The 25,353-nt window shown below is 36.2% G+C and overlaps 1 protein-coding gene across 3 annotated transcripts in view; it reads left to right on the top strand.

The window, feature by feature from the left end:
• The window catches only part of LOC126964913 (eIF-2-alpha kinase GCN2), a 42,352-nt gene that overhangs the window by 4,647 nt on the left and 12,352 nt on the right, over window positions 1–25,353 (top strand). Inside the window, exons 6-23 of one of the 3 annotated variants that reach the window (XM_050808228.1) lie at window positions 550–695; window positions 1,727–2,231; window positions 2,710–2,829; window positions 3,513–3,639; window positions 5,436–5,558; window positions 6,195–6,449; window positions 7,549–7,655; window positions 8,589–8,806; window positions 9,878–10,015; window positions 10,832–10,878; window positions 12,485–12,624; window positions 13,075–13,167; window positions 14,716–14,980; window positions 16,902–17,053; window positions 18,781–18,920; window positions 20,585–20,764; window positions 22,747–22,967; window positions 24,086–24,225. In XM_050808228.1, coding sequence (XP_050664185.1) covers window positions 550–695; window positions 1,727–2,231; window positions 2,710–2,829; window positions 3,513–3,639; window positions 5,436–5,558; window positions 6,195–6,449; window positions 7,549–7,655; window positions 8,589–8,806; window positions 9,878–10,015; window positions 10,832–10,878; window positions 12,485–12,624; window positions 13,075–13,167; window positions 14,716–14,980; window positions 16,902–17,053; window positions 18,781–18,920; window positions 20,585–20,764; window positions 22,747–22,967; window positions 24,086–24,225 — 3,117 coding nt within the window. Of the gene's footprint in view, window positions 1–549; window positions 696–1,726; window positions 2,232–2,709; window positions 2,830–3,512; window positions 3,640–5,435; window positions 5,559–6,194; window positions 6,450–7,548; window positions 7,656–8,588; window positions 8,807–9,877; window positions 10,016–10,831; window positions 10,879–12,484; window positions 12,625–13,074; window positions 13,168–14,715; window positions 14,981–16,901; window positions 17,054–18,780; window positions 18,921–20,584; window positions 20,765–22,746; window positions 22,968–24,085; window positions 24,226–25,353 lie in introns of those variants that run through there. The other 2 variants (XM_050808229.1, XM_050808230.1) reach the window with 2 other exon arrangements.

Genomic DNA, 25,353 nt, shown 5'->3' with positions numbered 1-25,353 from the left:
GTAGCGAATCTGGTGTCTGTATGGTGTCTAGTTTGGTAGCTTACGTACACCACTCTGGCGCGACTGGTTGCGCCGCCATGGTGTCCCGCTGAAATATAGCCCTTAACATCTTATTTCCCCAGGAGACGGGGCAATTTCGTTGTGCTCAGAAATTTGTCTTTCATGAATCCTCAGTAGCTTTACATTTAAGTGGGCGGGTCTTTTCACTTGTCATAAGTGAACGTTTTGCTAATCCTGTTACTTCTTATCATAATATTATATAAAAAAGTCTAATGAAATAATAATAATCATAATAAATAGTTTAACTAAAAATAATCATTCGCCATCTTTTTTTTATTAGACTTTCACACACTGTGTTAAAACTTCAGTAATATACCTATTAGGTCTATGAAATATAGACTGATCAAAGACAGACGCACGCACGGACCGAGGAGTCTTACTAATAGAGTTTCCTTCCGTACCCTCTGCGTACAGAACCTTAAAAATGCATCTCTCGATGAATTTAACTCTTCAAAAGCCAATCACACTTATTTCTTTTGTCACATTTAGCTATGCAGACAACAAAACATCGCCTACAAAAAATATATCGCGCAGTCGCACAAGAAACATTCCATGTAATTGCAGCTCAAAGGGAACACAAGTACTGAGGTATACGCAGCGGAATAATAAGAAAGTTTATATTGGAAACTGTTTGGGTAAGATTTGCTGAAATTTATTGACATCAATATTTTTTGCCTATAATTCACAATTGAAACGACCAGGGGAGTAAATATAAAAATTGTGTCGACGATGATTTTCTGAATGCTATCTTTAAATATTTGTATTGTAAAAACACGTCATATTATATTAAAGTCCAAATGTATCGGAAAAAACGTTATACGTACTACAATAAGATTTACAAAAGTAATTTTCTCTATTCGTTCTTTCCGTGATTTTTAAATATTACATCATGGATATTGTGCCTGGGCTGGACAGCTATGCTATGGAAATAGCTATGCTATTTCCAAGCTTTTAATCTGCTAAATAATCTGAAATTTATGGTTAGCCGCATTTAAAAGGCTAACTTGTATATGAAGGTATTCTTTTGCCCATACGCATTTATATTAAACTAGCTGACCCGACAGTCGTTGTTCCGTAGAAAATAAAAAAAAAATACTGTTTTATAGGATTTGCCAATAATATTTCAAAACATCAAGAATTATTTCGTTAAAAATGCTCCCTGTTGTTATAAAGAAATTGTTTCACAGAGGAACTGTCAAACCGTGCGTCACTAAATTCTCTCATATAAAATATGTCCATACAAAATAAAATATTAAAATGAAAAATAATTATGGGTCCCAAATCGAAAAAAACTATAATCCTATCACTCAAGTTGGAGTTAACTGCACTCCATGAAGTGATCCCCATTAAAATCCGTTCATTAGTTTAGGAGTCCATCGCGGACAAACAACGTCATGTCACGTAATTTATATATATTAAGATAAAGATAAACGCATAAAGTATGATTTGGACCTTTAAGCTTGGAGCATATTTTCACTTCAAAGACTGGCAGTGCATATAAAAGAACTCTGGTGTTAAAGATATTCTTGTGTAGCGATTCCCAATCTCTATTCAGATTAGCAAATTGCCTGTTTGCCCCGCTCTAATATAGTAAAAAAACCCTCAAGATGTGATCAAATTGAATCGCTAATAAGGAAGTAAATTTTCAAAATTAAACAATTTCTAGGACACTCATTGAATGGCTCAACAACATACTTAGCCATTGACGATGATGGCGATCAAGTGATTGCAAAAAAATGGTTCTTATTACCAGCTGCTGACTTCCAAACACGAAACAAACAGCTTAACCAAATCCAGCAAGACTTGAAAACGATGTGCCGGATCAAACAGAAATCCCTTACACCATACACAGCAATGGAGCTGACAACAGAATCATCTTCAGCCCAACAAGTGGTGTATATCTTCAGGGACTTTATACTCGGGTCTTCATTGAAGTATCTCCAGAACAAGTCAAGTTCCTGTGGAGATATGTTTGAGGCGTTGAGACTAGTGCGACATGTGGGTTTGGGTGTTTTTAGTGCGTTGATGGAGTTGCATAGTGTCAATGTGTTGCACAGAGATGTCAGGAGTGAGAATGTGTTCCTGGAAGACAGTGGGGCTGTGAAACTGGTTGGTGCTGGACTGGATATGAGACTGATGGAAATTTATGAGGGCGAAAATTATTGCGATAGGTATACTTAGTTTTATTTTTAAATTATTAGTAGCTGTTATAAGAAAATGGGACATCCGACATAGCCAGATTAACTTAAGTGGCAGTGACCAGGGCACATAGCTAGACAGACCGTTGGGGCAGTAAGGTTCTCGAACGGCGTAGGTCCACCACAAGATGGATCAACGATCTGGTCAAGATCGCCGGAATAGGTTGGATGAGGACCAATCGTTATGGCTATCTTTGGGGGTGGCCTTTGTCCAGCAGTGGACGTCTTCTGGCTGAAATGATGACGATGATTTTAAGAACATGTTGCAAATTGTTTCAAGAAGTGATATTCCACAATAATTACTATAAAATCTATTAAAAAATCGAGTTTTCCTTATTTTCAGAATATCTGGTCAGATTTATATTAATTCTGCTTTGCTTTGCAGTTTTTTCAATGTGAAGCTTTGGCAGAAAGCAATATAGCTATATGGCAAAAAAAAAAATGATTTCAGACAGACGAAAACACACGACATATTTGCTGCTGCACAGTTGCTGCTTGCAGTTGTGTCACCGGAAGCAATACAAGAGATACCACCGGATTTTCCTGGATCTGCTAAAGATTTCTTTTCAAGGTAAGTAATAAACATTCCCGACTGGTGTGACCACAACACCAGTGTGACTACGAGTAAATTTTTTTCCTCGTCGTCACACCAAGGGTTTTACTACACCATGTTGGTTATTGATATTATAAGTGATGTGTCAATTTTTATTCTCATGATCTCGACATTCTCGATAGTTTAGATAACGAATGACTATGCACGGAAAATGTTTTTTCCTCGTCTTCACACCACGGGTTTAACTGCACCTTAATTAAAGTAGTATTTCCGTAAAATGGCCTAAAGATATATAATTATTTATAAGTTTCGTCTGCGTATTAATAATCAAATTATCTTTTTAAATTTTCTCCATTTCCTTGGGCTTTTTTCATTGTCAATGTCCGCTTCCTGTTTTAAGACAGTTAATAGTATATTAACTATCACACAATTCTTGTTAATTATATTGTTTAATGAGGAGTGCATGCAATGAAACTTTCATGTTTGAGCCCGTATTTCTTCATATACGTTAAAAAATCTTTTACTTTGCCAACCGAGGCACCCAAACCTTCCCTCTTCGGTGGGCGAATTGAAAAAGAAGGAACGTTGGAATTCTCAAAATAACCATGAACCATCTAGGATACATGTCGATACGATCAGTGGTTTAGGCGTGATTGAGCCTCAAATAAAGACCATTTTCATTATATATATAACTCTTTCAGGTGTTTAACAGAGGACGAGCATACTCAGTGGTCTGCAGAAGAACTGGTGAAACATGGGTTCCTGGTGGACGCCCCTCCCAGACTACCCAGCAGTAAGGATAATAATAGCAGAGAAAGTGAATCGGAAGTAATTAAAATTATTTAATTCACTATAGAATAGTAATAGTACAACTTTCATCTTAGATAATATACAGAGTGTTGTCAATTAATGAGAAGTCAAATATTAAAAGTTATAGATATATAGACCAGGCTCCTTTGCACAGGATACCGGTTAGATTATGGGTACCTCAACGGCGCCTACTTCTGTCGTGAAACAGTAATGTGTAAGAATTAATGTGTTTCGGTCTGAAGGGCGCCGGGGGAAAATTACTGGGCAAATGAGACTTAAAATCTTATGTCTCAAAGTGACGAGCGCAATTGTAGTGCCGCTCAGATATTTTGTGTTTTTCTTCTAATCCTGAGCGGCACTGCAGGGGCAGGGTGTATCAATTACCATCAGCTGAACGTCCTGCTCGTCTCGTCCCTTAATGTCATAAAAATATTTTTGTTATGGATAAGGAGAACAAACCCTCTTACAAGTCACCTGGTGTTATGTAATCACCGCATCGTCATCATTACCATCATCATCACCACAACATCATCATCATAGATGGATATAGATAAGGCCGACGAACATAAGACTTACTATTTGCTATCAAACAAAGTGTGCAAGAGTGAAAAACATCTCTAACGGACATACAGACAGAGAAGTTACTGTAACTGATTTTGATTGACAAGTCGTAAAAGTCAGCCACGCTTGGAAGCAGCTCCTTAGTATTTTAAATATTAAACTGGTTAACCACTGGCTAATGCACACATTGACAGTTGAAAATATGTGTCGCATTATTATTATTATGGAGAAGGAGGGCAAACGAGCGTACGGGTCACCTGGTGTTAAGTGATCACCGCCGCTCACATTCTCTTGCAACACCAGAGGAATCACAGGAGGGTTGCCGTACTTTAATAAAGGTGTCGTGCTACTTTTGAAGATACCCATGTCGTATCGTCCCGGAAACACCGCACAAGGAAGTTCATTCCACAGCTTTGGAGTACGTGGAAGAAAGCTCCTTGAAAACCAAAATGTGGAGGACCGCCACACATCCAGATGGTGGGGATGATATCCTAACTTGTGGCGTGTCGTGCGAAGGTGTTATTCGGCGGCATAGTCTATGTAATGAATGGTTTTTTCTTTCACTCGCACCAACACTCTTTATTTTTCGTTTTTTCTTTTGTCGCATTCGTTATTTGTACATAAGAGAAATTAGGTGTTCTAAGTTCATAAGAGGTATTTTCATAACTCTTCAGTAAGTTTACATACCCTATATATATATATATAAATATATAAAAGTTGGTCGTTCAAGTGCGTCACAAATAAAAAAATATTGGACGAAGTGGAGAACAAATATTTATCTACACCCATATGCTTTAAATCCTCTATTAAAGATACTAAAACAGTTAGCTTATTGCCAACATTAAAACACCCAATGTACTAGTAACCATTACATCATCGACTCGACTTCCAAACGAGTGTTGTAATGAAAACGGTCATCCGTTTTCATTACAACACTCGTTGATGATGTAATGCTTACTGAGACTTGCTTTTTTTATGTTAGCAGTAAGCTAACTGTTTCAGAATCTTTTATAGAGGATTCATATTATGGGTGTAGATAAAGTCTTGTATGCAACTGTTGATAATTAGGTATTAAAACACTCATGTGATACTATTATCAATCAACGAAAATTTATTTGGAACACATCTTTCACGTTCACAATTTAATCAATAAAAAAATTCATACCGATATAAGATCCCTCTGAAATTAACGATACATTCTAGAATAATAACGTGTTGAAGTTCAGTTGTTGAAGTTGGCAAAATATTTTCAGGACGAAGATGGAAGTCAAAAGATTAAAAATATGAGTTTACTTATGAACGGTCACTCGAGACTGAACGCTGAGTTTGAGGTGCTAACATGGCTCGGCAAAGGTGCTTTTGGTGATGTTGTTAAGGTAATGAACAATATTATTATGTAATTTTACTTTTTACCTAAGATACAGTATGCTCTATTAAAAATAAATAGTTAAGAATATTTTTAATGTGGCGTATAGTTTTAAAAATATTTAGTTGATCTAGGCGCTCAAGAATGTGGTCACTGGCCGCGGTGACGTCACTACACTACACTCACGTGTGTGAGTGTGAGAACGTGCCCCTAAGCGGTGCACGCTATTATGACGTCATAGAAGCATTTCGCGCCGTATGCTGTATATGTATATCACCAGAAGGAGGCTCCTTTGCACCGGATGCCGGCTAGATTTATGGTACAACAACGGGCCGTGAAGCAGTAATGTGTAAGCAGTGTTTCGGTTTTAAGGGCGCCGTAGCTAGTGAAATAACTGGGCAAATGAGACTAAACATCTTATGTCTCAAGGTGACGAGCGCAATTGTAGTGCCGATCAGAATTTTTGATTTTTTTCAAGAATCCTGAGTGGCACTGCCTTGTCATGGGCAGGGCGTATCAGTTACTATTCGTCCTGCTCGTCTCGTCCCTTATTATCATAAAAAAGCTATGTAATTGGCCACTGATTACGGCATGTTTTTGTCTTACACGCCGCTAAGTGTTTTATTATTGAATTACTAAATTTCAGGTAAAAAACAAACTTGATGGTGGTTTCTACGCGATAAAACACGTCAAACTTAATCCAAAGAGTGTTGACTTGAACAAGAAAATTACCCGCGAAGTGAAGCTACTTTCCCGCCTCAACCACGAGAATGTGGTGCGATATTACAACGCGTGGATCGAAAGCGTCGTGGAAACCAGAGTGGAAGACACACCGAGCCCTGTGAGGAAAAAGGATGATAGCCTCATGGACGTCGTGGCAAAGCTTGGGCAAGAGGTCAAGGTAAGGGTGTTTTAGGGTTTCGTAGCCAAATGGCAAAAAACGGAACGCTTATAGATTCGTCATCTCTGTCTATCCGTCCGTATGTCACAGCCACTTTTTTCCGAAACTATACGAACTATGCTGTTGAAACTTGGTAAGATGTATTCTGTGCACCGCATTAAGATATTCATACAAAAATAGAAAATAAACAATAAATTTTGGGGGCGATATTTAGAACTGACACTCAAAATTGTTTTTTTAACAAACCCATACGTGTGGATATGTCATGTCTTATGGATATGTCTTCAAAAATGATATTGAGTGTTCTGATATAATTTTTTTCTTAATAGTTTGCGCGAGAGACACTTCCAAAGCGATAAAATGTGTGTCCCTCCCCCCTGTAACTTCTAAAATAAAAGAATGATAAAACTAAAAAAATATATGGTGTACATTACCATGCAAAATTCTACTGAAAATTGGTTTGAACGAGATTTAGTTAGTAGTTTTTTTAAGACGTCATAAATCATAACATACAAGAACTTTTATACTATGTTACTTGCTCCTACGGAACCCTTCATGGGCGAGTCCGACTCGCACTTGGCCGCTTTTTGTATTTGTACTTAATAACTAACATTTGCTCTTACCAGTTCTTTTGCCTGACATGTGATTTAAGCAGAAATTGATTCTAAGAGGCGACCACACGATGCACGATATCAATCCACAAGTTCAAATGCCATCAATAGAGTGATTCGGCCCCTTTCTAATACTATAAGGTGCAGCTTAAGACATATAATATGGTATATTGGTCTCATATTTGGTTTTTTGGTCCCCAGTTTCAGCTCTAAGAGGTATTTAAACTCATTTTCTGCTTTTGAACACATGCAATTTTTATGGTGGTCAAGAATTAAAATTTAGCTTATAAACTCCAACCTCTTATGAAACCTTTGATAAAGTTTTCAAATTCTATGTATGTTTTTGTATCTACTGATTCTGAAAATCCCCATTAAAATATATGTTCTTCATTTACTATGTAAATAATATGTAATCATAATTAATTTTACTAGAAAACAGATCACGTATTGTTTATTTTAAATAGTTTGTTTTAAATATTTATTTACAGATTAACTGGTCGATGTCTGAAGGTCCAGTGCAAGCGCGCGATGAGTCATCCGACAGTGATGAGGAAACAGATGATGATGAACCGGACCTCTTCTTTAACATCATGAAGTTAGTTCTTTAACGATAAAAATAAAAAATCTTAAACTAGGTGAACTTTAGCTGGAAAAAATTTTTAACTGAAAAGTGAAAAGTTAGTAAAAAGTTAGCAAATTAAACGGATAGGACTTATAACTTATAATAATAACATAGAAATAATAATATTTCCTATATTCTTTTTGCAGAATATTTAAATGATAGTCAATAAAGGTAATAACAATAGTTTTAAGTTTCGACTACTTTTAATGGTAGTTTTTGTATTAGGAGGTGGTATTTAGTTGGAAATTGTGCTACTAATACATTCGCATTAAATTTTACGCTTCGTATCTGTACGTCCCATATAAAACACATTTAAAAAAGATCTTTCATTTATTAATATTCGTTTTCGTGCTAAAGTGCTTAAAATTATGTTGATATGATTGAACGGACACATAATATAATATAAACCAAAGTTACCGACATAGCCCAAATGATTGCGAAACTGAAGTGGCAGTGGGCAGGGCACATAGTTCGACGGTCAAATGGCCGTTGCGGCAGTAAAGTCCTCGAATGACGATCACGTACCAGAAGACGCAGTATTGGTAGGCCCACAAGGTGGACTGACGATCTAGTCAACATCAACGGAATACGTTGGATGAGAGCAGCGCAGGACCGATCGTCGTGGAAATCTTTGGGGGAGGCCTTCAGTGGACGTCTTCCGGCTGATGATGATAATATAATTATCATATTTTATAATAAGACGGCAATTTATCATAAATAATCAATTATATCAGAATAATATATATTATTGACACACACTTTTTACACAAATTATCTTGCCCCAAGTTAAGCATATATAGCCTGTGCTATGGGTTACAAGACAATGATATATTTAATACAATATACTTACTTTAACATACATTAATTCATATAAACATACATAAATACATTTATACGTTACTCCAGCCAAAACGAAGACTCAAGTAGTGCAATCGAGTTCGAAGGAGCTTCCAACAAGTCTGACACGATACCGTCGGAGGAAAGTACAGTCACCGAGCATCCCTCACAGATGCTTTACATCCAAATGGAATTCTGTGAAAAAAATACCTTGCGACAGGCAATCGATAATGGACTCTATCAGGAGCATTATAGAGCTTGGAGGTTGTTTAGGGAGATTCTGGAGGGTAAGTAGGTTGATAATTAATATACAGAAAAAAAAACGTAAAACAACATTACAATTCGTGGTAATTATTCAAAAAAGTTAGCAAATTATCCCACTTCTGATATTATAATGCTTAAATTAAACATTAAGCTTAAATTAGAAGATTAAGTTTAAAATTATCAGTTGATGCCTAAAGAAGTTTTAATACAGTCCAAAAAGGCTTCTAGATATTAATAGAGATTAGACACTCGACACTAATGCCCGGCCTACTCCACTACTGGTTGTATTCCACAAAAACAAATATAACACAAATATAAATATATAAACATATATTTAAAAAAAGGCTTAGACACATACTGAGATTTTGATGTAAACAATAGTGGCGGTAATACAAACTATGGAATAAACTTTCTTCGACAATATTTCCGATTATACAATGTAAAATTTGTAAATTCATGTACTGTCCTTCAAGAATATGTAAGTTTCATCTGTCAAAATTAAATTATGAGAGTACGTAATGTATAGAGTATTTACCATAACAAAAACGAATTAATACTGATTTGTTGTAAAAAAACATGAGAATTATTTATATTTTCAAATTTAAAATAACTGTTTTATTATCTCTTAGTATGTCACGTGACCGAAAACGCCGACCACCATTTTGTGACGTCACTATAGCAGAAACAATTTGTTTTAAGCAACACACCAACGATACGGACTATGAAAGGTCATTTTTATTTTTAGAAACATCAAAAATCAAGCACTGCACATTTGACGTTTCTTTGTTTATGTTATTATGACGTCATGATCATGGCGGCTCCCTTTTGGCGCGACTATTTATCGTTTAACTTTAAAACAATTTTTCTTAGCGTAAAATGGAATTATATTACGGAATCAAAAATAGCAGTTGACTGCAGAATCTTTACGACCATTTTCGAATATATTTTAAAAAATCGAACAATAGCCTATTGCTAAGTTCTTTTAGTTTGCAAGACCGACCGCAATCTATGAACTAATATAATTTATAGTTGTAGGGTCATTATATTTTTTTGACCCATTGTATATTCTCATACATTTTTAATTTTTCAAAAAGGTCTAGCGCACGTCCATCAAAAAGGAATGATCCACAGAGACCTAAAGCCTGTCAATATATTCTTGGACTCCAACGACCACGTCAAGATTGGTGACTTCGGCTTGGCAACTAAAGTCTTCACAAGTTTGCCAATAGATGGTGAGATTTTTTCCGAAAGCAGTTTATAATAACAGTAACTTTTACCATATTGAATCTTCCGGTGAAGGATTATCCCACTTCTCACATAGGATAAGCCTTTAATGTTGAAGCGGTCACAGAAGAGCTTCGAACAGTGAGTTACGTTTTTAGGTTAAGGATTGGTCTCCGCGGCGCTCCAACTAGATCCCGCAGGCGTAGTCGTAATGTGCGGCAAATAATACTACGCCCAAGTGGGCGTACTCGAGCCAGTCTCGAAATTCTACAAGAAATAAAGACACTGGGATCACATATCATCAGTAAGTATTTTGTATTTTATTAATTTCAATGTAAAATAATACGAAGCGTATTTGAAAGCTGCCATTGAGTGTCAAGATAGTGCGTGGCGCACAAAAGCATCTGATAGTTGCCGTAATAAAAAAAAACTATGGTTCTTAGGTAGTGTGGTATCTAGTTGGAGCACAGTGGAGACTAATCCTTAATCTAGGCTTAGGTTATTTTATATGAATACTCTATTGTAACAGATATATATAACATAATTGTTATTCCTAAAAGTCGCTAATAAGTCATCTGATGACACGTATCCTCAGTTTATATTACTTACATCTACAGTCACCTAAACGCGTGGTCACGTTTAAACCACGATGGTTCAGCGACATTATCATTATGTTGTTATTTTCAGTTTGCTAAATCAAAGAATTATTTATTTGTTTTTCGTAAATTGCATTATATGTCGTTCGTTAACAAAATCATCTTACGGTATTCGTTCATTTCAATTAACTTGTAAATATGATTGTATGCTTCATAATTTTCTTTTAGAGAAATCACAAGAGAGCAGGGACACAGACGGATTACTTACTGGTAAGGTATGTTTAGTAATAACTCATTTCATAGATGCATACACTAGAAGGAGGTCCCGAAACTAATGTTGCGATACATTTTTCATACAATACCAAACAGCCATAGATTTTTATCATAATGATGATATGAAAGTTCCTGTAAAAATAAGTATAACTCCAGAAGCGTGAGGTAGGGAAAGTTAATGGTTCCAAATATTAAAAATTACTACGGCATATGAATATGTGGTGCTGGTCATATATTTTATTTTATTGGGAACCACAACCAATTATGATATCTTACTTAATAATTACAATACTAGTTAAAAACATGTATGTTTTATGATGGTGTGAACGCTGTCAATGTATAAGACTGTATCAAACACGTCTCAGATCTATATATGAACGTAAATGTGTTTTATACTTGTATAAAAACATGTTCGCAACACAGTGTGAACCCAAGAATGTTTCAGTCAATTGCAATACATATTAAAAACAAATAATTATGTTTTGACAAGTATTCTACAAGTTTTATATAAAACATGTTTTTGACTTGTTTCTTGGTGGAAACGAAGGGTTAAAGATTTTAAAACAGTTAGCTTATTGCCAACATTAAAACACTCAATGTCCTAATAACCATTACATCATCAAAACGAGTGTTGTAATAAAAACAGTACAACATTATATCATCTGTTTCCATAATTACTCTACTTTGGATGATACTATGGTTACTAGTTACTACGACTGGCTTTTTTTATTTATTTATTGTTTATTGTGGTAGCAGTAAGCTAACTTTTTCAGGATCTTTTGTAGAGGATTCATGTTATGGGTGTAGATATAAAGTGTTGTATGCAACTGTTGATAATATGGTATTAAAACACTCATGTGATACTATGTATTACCAAACTCGGCTTCATCTCGTGTGACAAACCCACATTCGTGTTTTAATACCCCTTATTACACAACAGTTGCATATATAACTATTTTTATTCCGATCTAAGTCCATTCACGGTATAGTGTTTTGTATTCATCACATGCTCAAATATTAAATAACCTTCGTCCAAATTTATTTTTTACTAGCTGATACACCGTGACTTCGTCCGCGTACACACTGCAGGGCATTTCACTTAAATTTTTAAAAAAACACGTAACAAAAAACGTTGCGACAATTTTTGTAGATAATAATGTGTTCTGCAAAGTCGTAAGTACATTAATTTATTCTCTCATCAATAGTTTTCGCAGCGCACGCGATGTTTTAGTAATTCTTAATTTTTTTTAAATAAATTATAGCCTATGTCACCCGGGGATAGTGTAGCTTTCCAACAGTGAAAGAATTTTTCAAATCGGTTCAGTAGTTTCGGAGCCTATTCAATGCCAACAAACAATCAAATATTTCCTCTTTATAATATTAGTATAGATTATCTATGGTTAAGGATATCTTTTATTTTAAGTGATATCCTTCACTGTGGATTGTTGACCAAACTTTTATTGATCGATGGATTAACCGTCATAAAGACCTCTGGGCACGCATATTCTAATAAGGGATTGTCCATAAATTATGTTCGTCTATGGAATTATGATAAAATCAATCAACCTGTAATGATAAAATTAGTTCAAACTAGGTCTTAAATTTTAGATTGGCACAACGTTGTACGTGGCCCCAGAACTACAGCAGTCTGCTACCAAAGTGATATACAATCAGAAGGTGGATATTTATTCGCTGGGAATCATTCTGTTCGAGATGTTTCATTCGCCGTTCCGCACGGGTACAGAAAGGTACGAATACATACACCCGAACACATTTTATTTTATGAAAATAAGGGCGAGACGATCAGGACGTGCAGCTGATGGTAATTAATGCGCCCTGCCCATTACAATGCAGTGCCACTCAGGATTCTTTAAAAACCCAAAAATTCTGAGCGGCACTACACATGCTCTCGACACCTTGAGACGTAAGATGTTAAGTCTCATTTGCCCAGTATTTTCACCAGCTACGGCGCCCTTCAGACCGAAACACAGTAATGTTTACATTACTGCTTTACGGCAGAAATAGGCGCCGTTGTGGTACCCATAATCTATCCGGCATCCTGTGCAAAGGACCTCCCACTCGTGCCTTTAGTAACTTACATATCAAACTGACTTGGATAAAATATGACTTGGATCATTTCACCACAAATATGTAAAAATAGTTAATAGGGTCTAATTTAAAATTCTATCATTTTCCAGGTTCACTGTTTTGAGTAGTTTACGGAAAAAGGAGATAGTAATGCCGTCCGAGTTTGTGAGAGAAGAAAATGCGAAGCAAATACATGTTATCAGGTATGTTTACACTTCTAGACTCTTGTTCAATCGTTCTAGAACATATTTTTACATTTATTCTAGTTGGGCGTTATGAAATTTTAAAATAGAGGTTTGATGACTTTTCCCGACATCTATGCAACCTGTATAGCCGAGTGGTTAGCGATCCTACCTACTAAGCTAGAGATCCCGGGTTCGAATCCCGGTAGGTGCAAGCATTTATATGATGAATATAGATGTTTGTTTCCGAGTCATGGATGTTTAAATGTATTTATGTATGTTTAAGTAAGTATATTGTATTAAATATATCATTGTATTGTAACCCATAACACAGGCTATATATGCTTAACTTGGGGCAAGATAATTTGTGTAAAAAGTGTGTCAATATTATTATTATTATATGCGGGAAGAGGTAAAGCTAATGCCAAAGCCTGTCTAGTCGTCAAATATTTAATGAAGAAAGTGCTGTTTCTATAAAATGTTGTAAATTTACCGAAATACGTATAAAGAATACAAGACCATAGTGTCTTCCCCTTTAAACTTAAGCAACTTAAGTTAAAATTAAATTACTTATAAGCCAAAGGCTAGATTGTAATTAATGATAAAACATAGGTTTTTATCATTAAAGGAAAAAAATATATGCCAGCACTAGGGTTAATCTATTAGGTACTGTGCTCATAAATGGTTTAACTGAGCCCGCATATAGATATAACGAAAGAAAGCAAAGAAACTATTTATTATTGTTACTAAATTATTATATGTAAAAGTCTTGTGTGGTGAAGCGAGTGAAAGAGAAAGGACACCGTTCGCTAGTTGTCGTTCGCTGTATGTTGACAACGCCTTATAAGAAATTTATTCTGCGAAAAGTTTCATAAAAATGGTGTAATAGTTATTTATGCAACTGTTGTGTTTTGATACCTAATTATCAACAGTTGCATACAAGACTCTCTACACCCATAATATGAATTCTCTATAAAAGATTCTGAAACGGTTAGCTTACTGCTAACATTAAAAATGTCAGTCCTAGTAATCGTAATATAATCCAAACGAGTGTTGTAAGGAAAACGAATGATATAATGTTGTACTGAATTTCACAACAACACTCGTTTGGTTGATCTGATGGTTATTAGGACATTGGGTGTTTTAATGTTGGCAATAAGCTAACTGTTTTGAAATCTCTAGAGGATTTAAAGCATAGGTGTAGATAAACAGTATACAATCTACCGCCAAATCATGTGCTAATGGGAACTGATTTTACTTTAGCTAAGCTAATCTTAGGCTGGCCACATGCGCGTAATAACAATGATAAACTGTCGGAGGCTTCTTTGCACAGGATGCCGGCTAGATTATGGGTACCACAACAGCGCCTTTTTCTGCTGTGAAGCAGTAATGTGTAAGCATTATTGTGTTTCATTCTTATGTCACAATTTTTGGGATATACAAGAATCCTGAGCGGCACTGCATTGCAATGCTGCTCGGCGGGGCGTATCAATTACCATCAGCTGAACATCCTGCTCGTCCTCTCCTTTATTGTCATAATATAATATATAATCATATAATATGTTTCAGATGGCTATTAGATCATGACGCCAGCCTTCGTCCAACAAGCGCAGAGCTGCTTTCAAGTGAACACGTACCAAGAGCAGTTCCTGAAGGAGCGCTGTCTGGTCTGCTATCCCACACGCTTGCAGATAGAGGCTCCAGGGGATACCAGCGGCTGGTTAGCGCCTGCCTGGATCAAAAACCCTCTCCGGCAGAGGATTTCACATATCAGAGTGCTATGAAGACAAAACCCATGGAAACCATTGCAGCAATAAAGGATGTTTTAATTAAGGTGAGATATTTATGGGAAGAAGGAATTGGAATTGAACATGCATAGTTTTACTGCTCAAATGACATCACCAACTATTAATGGGTCTGGAGTTTAATTCTTTTTTATATATTTCTACAAATTAAAATATATTATACAAAATTTCACATCAAAACATAAAATCTTTTTAATTCGTTTGCTTATGTAAATAACGAAATTTGTAGAAGTTCAATCATCACAATGATTATTTGGGATTTCTCTGTTCTTGTAATGAAATAAATAAAATATAAATATTATCGAAATTCATCTCAAAGAATTATTCATACTCAAATAAAATTTGGAATAAAAAATGTATTAAGGTTCACGAATCGAGATAAAAACTATTATATCCCCCAAGTTGCAAAATTTCATTAAAATCGATTATGTAGCTTAGGAGTTATTTGCAGACAAATCAAAACAAAATCAGTTTATTCACGTAGGTCACGGAAATGACACTTATGAATGTCTGAAAAAAAAATCTACTTCGTAGAGGGTTGAGCTAATGGAAAGAAGTAGCAAGAAACTCATTGCCACTCTTTTATATCAAGATTAACATTTACATCGATTTACAAATCATTTCAATTACAATATAAAATGTAAAGTGATGCAACAAACACACTCAAACGTCAAATAGTCAATGCCTTACACGAGTAAGTCAAAAAAGTAAATGTTAATTAACACAAAAGTTATTGAGTACAGTAGCTGCATCAACCACATACACCATAAATAAATAACAGACAAACAACGTGATACGAGATATTTATATATTAAGGTTCAAAATGGAACCTCATGATTAATGATATAATGTGCGCTTATTATAGATATATTGTAAATGGGCGACAATTTATGCTTAATAATTTGAAATATGTATAAGCCGACATATCGTATTTTTTTTTATGGAATAGGAGGACAAACGAGCGTACGGGTTACCTGGTGTTAAGTGATCACCGCCGCCCACATTCTCTTGCGACACCAGAGGAATCACAAGAGCGTTGCCGGCCTTTAAGGAAGGTGTACGCGCTTTTTTTGATGGTACCCATGTCGTATCGTCCCGGAAACACCGCACAAGGAAGCTCATTCTACAGCGTAGTAGTACGCGGAAGAAAGCTCCTTGAAAACCGCACTGTGGAGGACCGAAACACATCCAGATGGTGGGGATGATATCTTAACTTGTGGCAAGTCGTGCGAAGGTGGCGTATAGCAGATTATAGGAATTTCTATATTTTGATATTTTATATTATCGACGTGCCATATACACGACAGGGAATTTTACTTGCTTAGAGCATTAGCAACGCCGCTATCAGCTCAAACGATAGTATTAAAAGAGAATATTTAAAACAACATTTTTAATTATGCGGGTTTTTATAATTATCTATATTTCTATACATATATATATTATAAAGAGGAAAGATTTGATTGTTTGTTTGTTTGCATTGAATAGGCAACGAAAATACTGACCCGACTTGAAAAATGCATCATTATTTACAAAAAACGAAGTGTTCCTTTAAAATTTAATTGTTTTTTTGTTATATTATGGGGATTTAGATGCACTTAAATCTGACTTCCTATGTCTGAAAAACAATGAGCTGTGGATAAATCGAGGCTACTGACTAGGAAATGTGTGCCGGTATTTAAATTGTATTCTCTAGACCTATTCCTTTTAAGAAGCGTAGGATCCTCAGAGGGTCCAGGCAGGGCATGCCCTCTGCTTTGAGTGAGGGTGTTTTAAGACACCCCAGCCTGATTCTGGCAGTGGCCTCGCGTTCCAGAAGGATGTGCATGGAGTCTTCAGCGCTTCTACGTCCTCAGTCCTGTGTGTACGCGGATGAAGTCGCGAGTAGCTTGTTTTTAATATAGGTGTAGCCCAAATCATACTGTGTTTGAGTTCACTTCTGTTCATGCGCAGGTGTTCCGCAGTCACGGGGCGACGGAGTTTTCACCGCCTCTGCTGACGCCCCGTGCGGACAAATGGGAACAGAGTAACAGCTCGGTGAAGGTGATGACGGTATCGGGCGCTGTGTGCCATCTCCCGCATGACTTGAGGCTGCCTTTCGTGAGGTATCTAACTACAATATATTCAATACCTACTTAAGGGGAATACACCTTTTTGTATTCATTTTTTTTATGTACAGGTCACCTTATTTAAATAAAACACTTTTAAAGGTTTAAAACGCGTGTAATTATAAGTGTTTTTGCATGAGATATTTGCGTAAAAGTTACATTTTTATTTTAGCTAACCCTACGTTTCAAGACCTTTCCAGATCACGTTTTCAGGGGGACTGGAATTTGACGTTTTAATCCTAAAGTGTTTTATTAACATGTGTAACACTCGCGTTAATCAAAGGAAATACTAGGTCATCTGATGTTAAGTCATCACCGCCGCCCACATTCTCCTGCAATTCCAGAGGAAACACAAGGGCTGTTTTTGAAGGTATTTTATGTCGTATTGTTTTGGAAACACCGCACAAGGAAGCTCATTCCACAGCTTAGTCGTACGTGGAAGAAAATGTGACAACTGGGCCAAAATTAATAAAAATAATAATGTATTTTATTTGACACACAAAACATTGTATAGATATAAAGTATTGAAAATAATAGAACAATTATTATAACTCTAACTAACTTGGGAAATATTGAAGAATGTCATCGTACAAATTTAGGTATGGACAAAGACAATATTATGTAAAATTCGATTTGAATCCTGCTCTTTTTTTATTTTTTTACTGCTGTTTTTTTTTTCAGTAAACGATTCCAACTGGTCAGTTACAAGTAGCGATAGGTCGTCGACATATTAAGTGTGAACGAAACTAGACCGTACATTTGCTTTCGTCGACTAGTCGATGGACTAGTTCAAATTGTGGACTGTATTTCACCTTCGACGGTTTTGTAGTCCCTAGACAACGCAGTCTTTTACAAGACGTTTCTGTTGCGAGACGCAACGACTGATCAACTGTATGAGCTCGGTGCGACCGCCGTGGCTTAGAATAGACTGTGTTAATTCGTGATGGTGACATTAATTTATACTGAATGAATTAGTAATATTAAAATTTATTAACATGATTAATATCTAGTAGTTAAAACTATGGGCCTTATGAGAAAGCTCATGGTCGCTCAGAGGGCAATGGAGAGGGCTATGCTCGGAATTTCCCTGCGACATCGAATCAGAAATGAGATGATCCGTAGGAAAACTACAGTTACCGACATAGTCCAAATCATTGCGAAACTGAAGTGGCAGTGGGCAGGGCACATAGTTCGACGGACAAATGACCGTTTGGGCAGTAAAGTCTTCGAATGGCGACCACGTACCGGAAGACTCAGTGTTGGTAGGCCCCCCACAAGATGGACCGACGATCTGGTCAAGATCGCCGGAATACGTTGGATGAGGGCAGCGCAGGACCGATCGTCGTGGAAATCTGTGGAGGTCTTGGTCCAGTGAGGAGTCTTCCGGCTGATGATGATGATGAGTGAAAATTAGTTCATAATTTACATTCTGCTTTATATAGACGACAACCGAACGCCTTGCTTACGTCTGCCATAGCCTATGAATTGAACTATTCTATTTGAAATAGGTACGTTAATCTTCGACGCATAGTGGACTGGTTGATCGAACTGATCCGTTCATTCAACGCCCATCACTAGTTACAATGTATAAGCAAACTGTCATCCCATAAAAGTTGAACACTGCCTCTAGTCTAGTACAGTCGGTCAGTTTTTTTTTAAACAGCTGTGCGAAATTTATAGTATTTTTATTTTTTTTAATTAAGTTTCAAATTTGAATGTTTCAGACACATTGCGTACTCGGGAACTAAGTATATCAGACGCTATGTGGTAGATCGGGTGTACAGAGAGACTGAAAGAACCGTGAAAGGTTTCCATCCGAGAGAGATCATTGAGTGCGCTTTCGATATGGTCACACCCAGTATAGGTAACGATCGTCCATTTATTATTTTGTATTTAAGATAATGCTGAAGTCATTCGGACTGACTCTTGCAAGAGCTTAGGAACATACATTGGACAGAACAACTGCCAATGCAGCATTCTAATTCAAATATTTTTATTCAAAATAGCATGTGACATCACTTATTGAAAGTCAGAAACTACCACCCATTCCAAAAAGAATTCCTCAGATCTGAGTAGAATGGGCGCAACAAACTCAGCGGGCTTTTTTTTTTCATCAAAAAATATGTTTGCAAAGTAATATTGTACAATTAAACTTATTATTTAATAGCCTGAGGGCGGTCGCTCCATTTCTAATCTGTGGATTCATTGATTTATTTGCGAAGAGTTATATTGGGTCTGGGTTTATTACAAAAAACCTGCCGAGAAAAGGAAGACGTTGACCTGGTGGTATGTGATACACCTTGCCTATTACAGTGCCGACAGTCGGCAATGTGCAACGGCACTGTGCCGTTCAGTATTCTTTAAAAGACCCAAAAGAAGCCACAACCTGAGAGTTGAACAAAGCATACAAGATTTTATTACGATACGTCACTCGAACGCTTAGCTCAGTTAGGAGAGCACTGGTACGGAACGCCAGAGGTGGGTTTAAGACGCGCATCGTTCATATAATTTTGTTTTCAAATTTTATATGTGTATTAATCCCAGAAGTGTGGGTTATCACTTTAAGAACATAACAAATTGTTTAGATTAGCAAGAGCGACATCTCAAATCAATTTCCTAATATGCAAATATTGGGGTTGAGCAGGTTATCAACTGTAAAGTAGATCCTGTAGATGAAGTCACAACCTGAGAGTTGAACAAAGCATACAAGATTTTATGACAATACGTCACTCGAACGGTTAGCTCAGTTGGGAGAGCACTGGTACGGAACGCCAGAGGTCGTGGGTTAGAGTCTCGCATCGTTCATAAAATTTTGTTTTCAAATTTTATTTGTGTAAAACCCAAAATTATCAATAGCACTGCCTTGACACTTTGAGACTTATGATCTTTAGTCTTATTAGCTCAGTGATTTCATTAGCTACAGCGTTCTTCAAACCTGAAACCTCCCACAAAATATGTACCGTACGAATAAGTAATGTATCTAAAAATGTGGGAGGCTCCTTTGCACAGGATGCCGGCTAGATTATAGGTACCACAACGGCACCGCTTTCTGCTGTGAAGCAGTAATGTAAACATTACTGTGTTTCGGTCTGAAGGGCGCCGTAGTTAGTTAAATTACTGTGCAAATGAGACTTAACATCTTACGTCTCAAAGTGACGAGCGCAATTGTAGTGCCGATCAGAATTTTTGGGTTTTTCAAGAATCCTGAGCGGAATTGCATTTATTTATTAAGTACAATCACATTACACATATTATCTTTACTAACTAGTGTTATGCATACAGGGTAACGTGTCTGATATGTGCAACAATTACAGTGTACATAGCTTTGCCAAAATACTTATAATAAAATTGCATTGATCCAAAAAATACTAATACTAAAACTGCATTGTAATGGGCACTGCGTATCAATTACCATCAGCTGAATTTCCTGCTCGTACCGACCCTTATTTTCATTAAAAAAATATCAGCAAGATTCCTTATAATACAAAAGGAATACTTGAAAATATATTAAAGTCTAATTTCGTTCAGGATCGTTATGGCCGGACGCAGAGCTGCTAGTAGTTGCGAGCAGGTCGGCCGCGGCGTGTTCCCTCAAAGTTTCCATACACCTGAACCACACAGAGCTGCTAAGAGCTCTGCTGCTCTCCTGCGGAGTCACCCTGGACAAACACGCTCTGATATATCCAGTACTTGTCGATGTGTCACTAGGTGGGTTAGAAATTTTATTTATTTACTAAGAAAACTTACAGCTATTTATAACTATGTTGACATTTATATGTATAACTAAAAGCTATTAAATAGTTTTCACATAATATATGATTCTAATTAGTTTTTAAAATAACTAGAGAGTTACGCTGTCTTACAATCTATTACATTAATACTATTTATATAGTTAGTACTATATTATAATAACTACATTTAAAAATTACCAGCAAGAAGTTTACATTTATAAAACATAGTTACAGTGAATAATAATATAATAAAACATTGATTTTGTTGAATACTTTGAATACTTAGGGGAGAAAGTATGATTTGGTCATCAGATGCCGAATTGCACTAGGTTTAGTTAAAAATGTATCAATTTCGGGGTAAGCATTTACAAGTTCATTAAATTTGATACTTGTACGGACGAAGAAGGAATTACGGCGATAGAAAGTTTTATAAATGGGGATATGAAAGGGGATGGGATTACGCAGCTGTTTTTAGGAACACATAATTTAATTTAATTTGACTTAGTAAAGGGGGAACATCTACTTTATCGTTAACTATTTTACTGAAGTATACTATGTCAGAAATATTTCTACGCAATTTTAGTGGAAGAAAGTGAAATTTTTTTTTCATCATAAATCATACTGTTAAGTGGCTAGCGCTTAGCAGAATGGAACCGGTCCACATGCAAACTAAGCTGAGTATTTGAGGTCCAAAGTTTAATGACACATATGAATGTCAAAAAAAAATTTTTTTTATTATTATTAATTATACTAATGGATGCCTGGAAGAGATCACTATATAGTGATAAGGCCACCATTTGTACCATATCATGTTAGTATGAATGTTAGTAGTTAAGTTATATTTTGTTAATGTGGTGTCAAAAAAGGGTAATAAGTAAATAAAATATTTATGCAACTTTACGAAGATTGGGCAGTAGTGAAAAAGCGACCTTAACCAAATTTATGTGCGGGAATTTTTTTTTCATAATATTGGTGATCTATTGTGAAAAATAAAAACCAAGGTTAGTCCTTTTATGTAATTTTTCATATTTTAATAGTATGTGGCGGTTAGGTTAGTTAGATGCCCGACAGAAGTGATTACTTAAACTTATCTATGTTGAACTATTTAATACTCAAATTGTTTAACTTGAGTAAAGCTTTGGTTATTACTGATTTTTTATTTTTATTAATATGATTATGTAAGTAAGTGTCATTTTTTAATAGAAATCTCTTATTGATTATCTATATATATAAAAATGAATTGCTGTTCGTTAGTCTCGCTAGTAGTTATCGGTCCAGCCGTTCTCGAGTTAAAACTCGACTGGCTGGACCGATTTGGCAAATTTAGGTCTTGAATTATTTGTGGAAGTCCAGAGAAGGTTTAAAAGGTAAATAAATAGGAAAATGCTGCTAAATTAAATAAAAACAACAAATTTGTTTTTCCTTTGATGTGTCCATACATAATTTCTATGAGAGAATTTACTGACGCACTATTTGATAGTTCTGCTGTGAAACAATTTCATTACGACAGCAGGGTGCATGTTTTACGAAGTAATTTTTGATGTTATGATATATTATTGAATTAATAAATTCATATAAAAACATTATTTTATTTATTATATACAGAACAACGTCTGTCGGGTCAGCTAGTAAAATATATTTTATTCTTAGTAACAATTCTTTGATCTGTACGTTAGAATTTTGTGTATGTACATTATTAGTAGCATTATTTAATCCTACAAAAGTAACAATTGGTTAGAGTGAGAGATGAGGAGCCTGCCTACCGCTACCGTATGCTTGAGAGAAAGGGAAGCCAGACAGACTGGCGGCGTAACGCGTTACGTTACGAAGTGGGATATACGAAGTGATCACTTAAAAAATTTGGTTTGGCTGGTTTAACGCAGACTGTCTCTTAATTTATAATATATTTATTTAATCTACTTTCAGTGTATAATATAAGACCTCCGTTAAATTGCACAGGTCGTATTACAAGTCTTCAACTGCAGACGCATTTGGCAACACTTTGCGTGACGAACCGAGATATCGGCAACCTTCTGCGGCTAATGGAAGCGGACGTCGAGGTGAAGCAAGTGAGGGAGCTGGTGGGGCAGGTGAAGAGAGACAAGTGGAGCAGCACGCTCGAGCGAGCCGTGCGGGAGTTGGAGACTGTGTGTGGTGACGCGCTGGTACTGGGCTGTGAGGTGAGATCTCAAGAGATCAGGAGAAGCTATAAAAATGACAACACTCCGGAAAGTTCTTTACATAATATATGTAAAAGGAGTTGGTCATTTAAACGCTTATAATAAAATTGAAATATCTGTATTTTACAGTTTTTTTTTTACGCCCACATTCTTTTGCAACACCAGAGGAATCACAAGAGCGTTGCCGGCCTTTAAGTAAGGTGTACGCGATTTTTTTGAAGGTACCCATGCCGTATCGTCCCGGAAACACGGCACAAGGAAAGCTCATTCCACAGCGTTGTAGTACGAGGAAAAAAGCTCCTTGAAAACCGCACTGTGGAGGACTGTGTGGAGGACGGGAGTGGATGTATTGTGGCTCCCCGATTACCTACTTAAGCTATCTTTTTTTTATATAATGTAATATTAGAAAAAAAATAATGTTCTGATTACCCTTGCAACTGTATGTAAGTGTGTGTGTGTATGTATGTGTGTGTGTGTGTGTATGTATGTATGTGTTTCCGTATGTGCGTGAGTGTGAGCGTTTGTTTATGTCCGTACACAGAAAAAATCTTTTAGAGAAAGATATTTACAGTGGAAGTGGTTCAATTTCCCCGGAGCAAGTTGCGTTTTTAGTAGAGCAAATATCATACAAATTAGTTCATTCGTTGTGATTTTTTATAGATCCTTTGTCTTCACCATAATCTTCATGTCGCCTGTCTTCTACAGGATTAACTTATGATGCTTCATAATCGGTAACACCCGTTAGATTAGAGTCTTTAAGGCGTCAACTCTAAACGCGTATGTACGATTTGTATGCCGCATCGACAGTAAATTTTGATTTAAATATAAATTTGGATATTATATTCCTAGAAATTAATCGTTTGAACACTTAACCCTACTACTTTCTTAATGAAACCACCGATTGGGAATGGAGCGACCGCCCTCGATTTAACATTGTAACCATATTTTTTCAAAAAAAAGAAGCCCGCTGAGTTTCTTGTTACCGTTCTTCTCAGCATGCTTTTTCGAATGGGTGGTAGTTTTTGACTTTCAATAAGTAATATCATATCCCATTTTGAACAAAACTATTTGACCTTGAATTTAAAGCCTATCGTAAAGGTTTAGTTTTTTTGTTCTAGTGTCCAATAACTGTAGCACCGTTCCTAGCGTACAACGCTACGCAGCACAGAGGCGTGTTCTGGCAGATGTCGGTGATGCGACAGACCAGCCGGCTGGCAGCTAAACACCGCTCCAGGGACCTAATAGCGGCTGGAGGAAGGTACTATATACCATATGCTACGACCTGTATAACCGAGTGGCTAGCGATCCTACCTACTAAGCTAGAGGTCCCGGGTTCGATGCAAGCATTTATATGATGAATATGGATGTTTGTTTCCGAGTCATGTATGTTTAAGTAAGTATATTGTATTAAATATATCATTGTCTCGTAACCCATAACACAGGATATATATGCTTAACTTGGGGCAAGATAATTTGTCTAAAAAGTGTGTCAATATTATTATTATTATCATATGTTACACGTACATTGATGAGCACAAAACTCATGCCTTACGATAGTAAAATACTTGACTAGTTCTCGGTGAAATATTTAAATAATTTGAGCCTTTTTTCAAACAGACATCGAACCGCGAGCGTGGCGAAGTGTTTTCATTTTGTTTTTGTGTCCCCATTATTTTTGACAATACCTTAAAATGTACCGTACCGAGCTGAAAGTGTGGAGAACGCGTCACGCAACTTGCGAAAGCTCTCTTACTTGCACATTTTTGAGTAACTTTCGGTTAGAATGCCCGGTGTAAGATTCCTATCGGGATGTAAGTGAAACACGAACGTCTGAGTAATAGCTGAACGTTTATTACATAGAAAAATATACTTATATGCTAGCATTGCTGACCCGGCAAACGTTGTTTTGCCATATAAAGTATAATTCACGCGATAGTTTTATAAGTAATAAAATATTGCCTATATTATAGCCTGTACATCATTTTGTTCTATTGTCAATAGTTTTTGCAGCGCACGCAAAAATAGGTTTTCGATTTTACACCTTGTGTTACAAAATAGCAATTTTATTACGGATCCCTAATTTTGAAAAAAAAAAAACATAGCCTATAGCTATATTCCTCGATAAATGGACTACCCAACACTGAAAGAATCATTCAAATCGGACCAGTAATACCAGAGATTAGCGCGTTCAAACAAACAAACAAACACTGCAGCTTTATAATATTAGTATAGATTATATAAGGGTGAGTGCACACTACACGCCCCCCATAAACAAAAAGAAAAAAAATATGACGATTTGTTTTTTTTTTGCTACAAATAACTACTCTAATAAAAGAAAACATTGATTATACGTACTATAATCTAAGCACAATGTTACAACATAAAA

The sequence above is a fragment of the Leptidea sinapis genome, chromosome 6 (genome assembly GCF_905404315.1).
Source record: "Leptidea sinapis chromosome 6, ilLepSina1.1, whole genome shotgun sequence".
In the NCBI taxonomy this organism is placed as follows: domain Eukaryota; kingdom Metazoa; phylum Arthropoda; class Insecta; order Lepidoptera; family Pieridae; genus Leptidea; species Leptidea sinapis.
The sequence above is the reverse complement of the archived record's forward strand: the minus strand, read 5'-3'. Positions and strand labels throughout refer to the sequence as shown.